The sequence below is a fragment of the Neomonachus schauinslandi genome, unplaced genomic scaffold, assembly GCF_002201575.2.
Source record: "Neomonachus schauinslandi unplaced genomic scaffold, ASM220157v2 HiC_scaffold_7930, whole genome shotgun sequence".
Taxonomy (NCBI): Eukaryota; Metazoa; Chordata; class Mammalia; order Carnivora; family Phocidae; genus Neomonachus; species Neomonachus schauinslandi.
In genome coordinates, this window is record NW_025416617.1 from 358 (window position 1) to 1035 (window position 678).

The 678-nt window shown below is 68.0% G+C and overlaps 1 protein-coding gene across 1 annotated transcript; it reads right to left on the reverse strand.

Annotated features, from left to right (window-relative positions):
* Nucleotides 1-283: 283 nt before the first annotated feature.
* Nucleotides 284-635, reverse strand: LOC123324031 (testis-specific Y-encoded protein 2-like; the record flags this gene model as incomplete). The annotated part of the gene is made up of 1 exon (XM_044912550.1): nt 284-635. A coding segment is annotated over one exon (352 nt), but the record flags the coding sequence as incomplete, so codon positions are not given.
* Nucleotides 636-678: the final 43 nt, after the last annotated feature.

Genomic DNA, 678 nt, shown 5'->3' on the forward strand with positions numbered 1-678 from the left:
AGACCCTTGGGACTGCTGCAGCCCCAAAGCTTTTACCCGCAGCTTCTGCTCAGACACGGTGCGGACAGCTCTCAGCCCCTGCGTTCTCACCCCCGCCCCGCCCCGGCCCGCCCTCCTATGCTGTGCATTATAGGGATCGGGGCCCACCGCCACCCAGGGGAGCGGGGGAGAAGGGCCCTTTCCCCCAGCGCTCCTGGCCGTGGCCGTGGCCGTGGCCGTGGAGGTGGCCGTGGCTCTACTGCTGCCCTCCTCCCAGGGCTCCGCCACAGCAGCCAAGCCCCACCTGCAGGAGGAAGGATACGGCCTGGGCCCAGAAGCCAGGGATGCACTGGATGATGGCCCTCCTTCGATTCAGGTGAGAACTCCGCTTCTGATTCATCCTGCGCTTGAGACGCAAGCGGGCCCCGGTCGCTTGGGCATCCACAGAGGCGAGCGCTAACTGAACAACCTCCAGCGCGGCAAGTGGGGCCCCGGCTATCTCGGGACCCAGCACTGGCTCTTCCTGCGGCAGCTCCCGCTGCTGCTCGGCCTGCTCTGCATGCGACGGCACCTCGTCTTCCAAGGCCACGACCTCCACCACCGCCATGATATCCTCCGCCACGACCACCAACTCCTGCCCCGGGCCGGCCTCGTCTCTACCCCGCCGGGCCTCAGCCTCCTGCACAGCCTCTGCCGCCA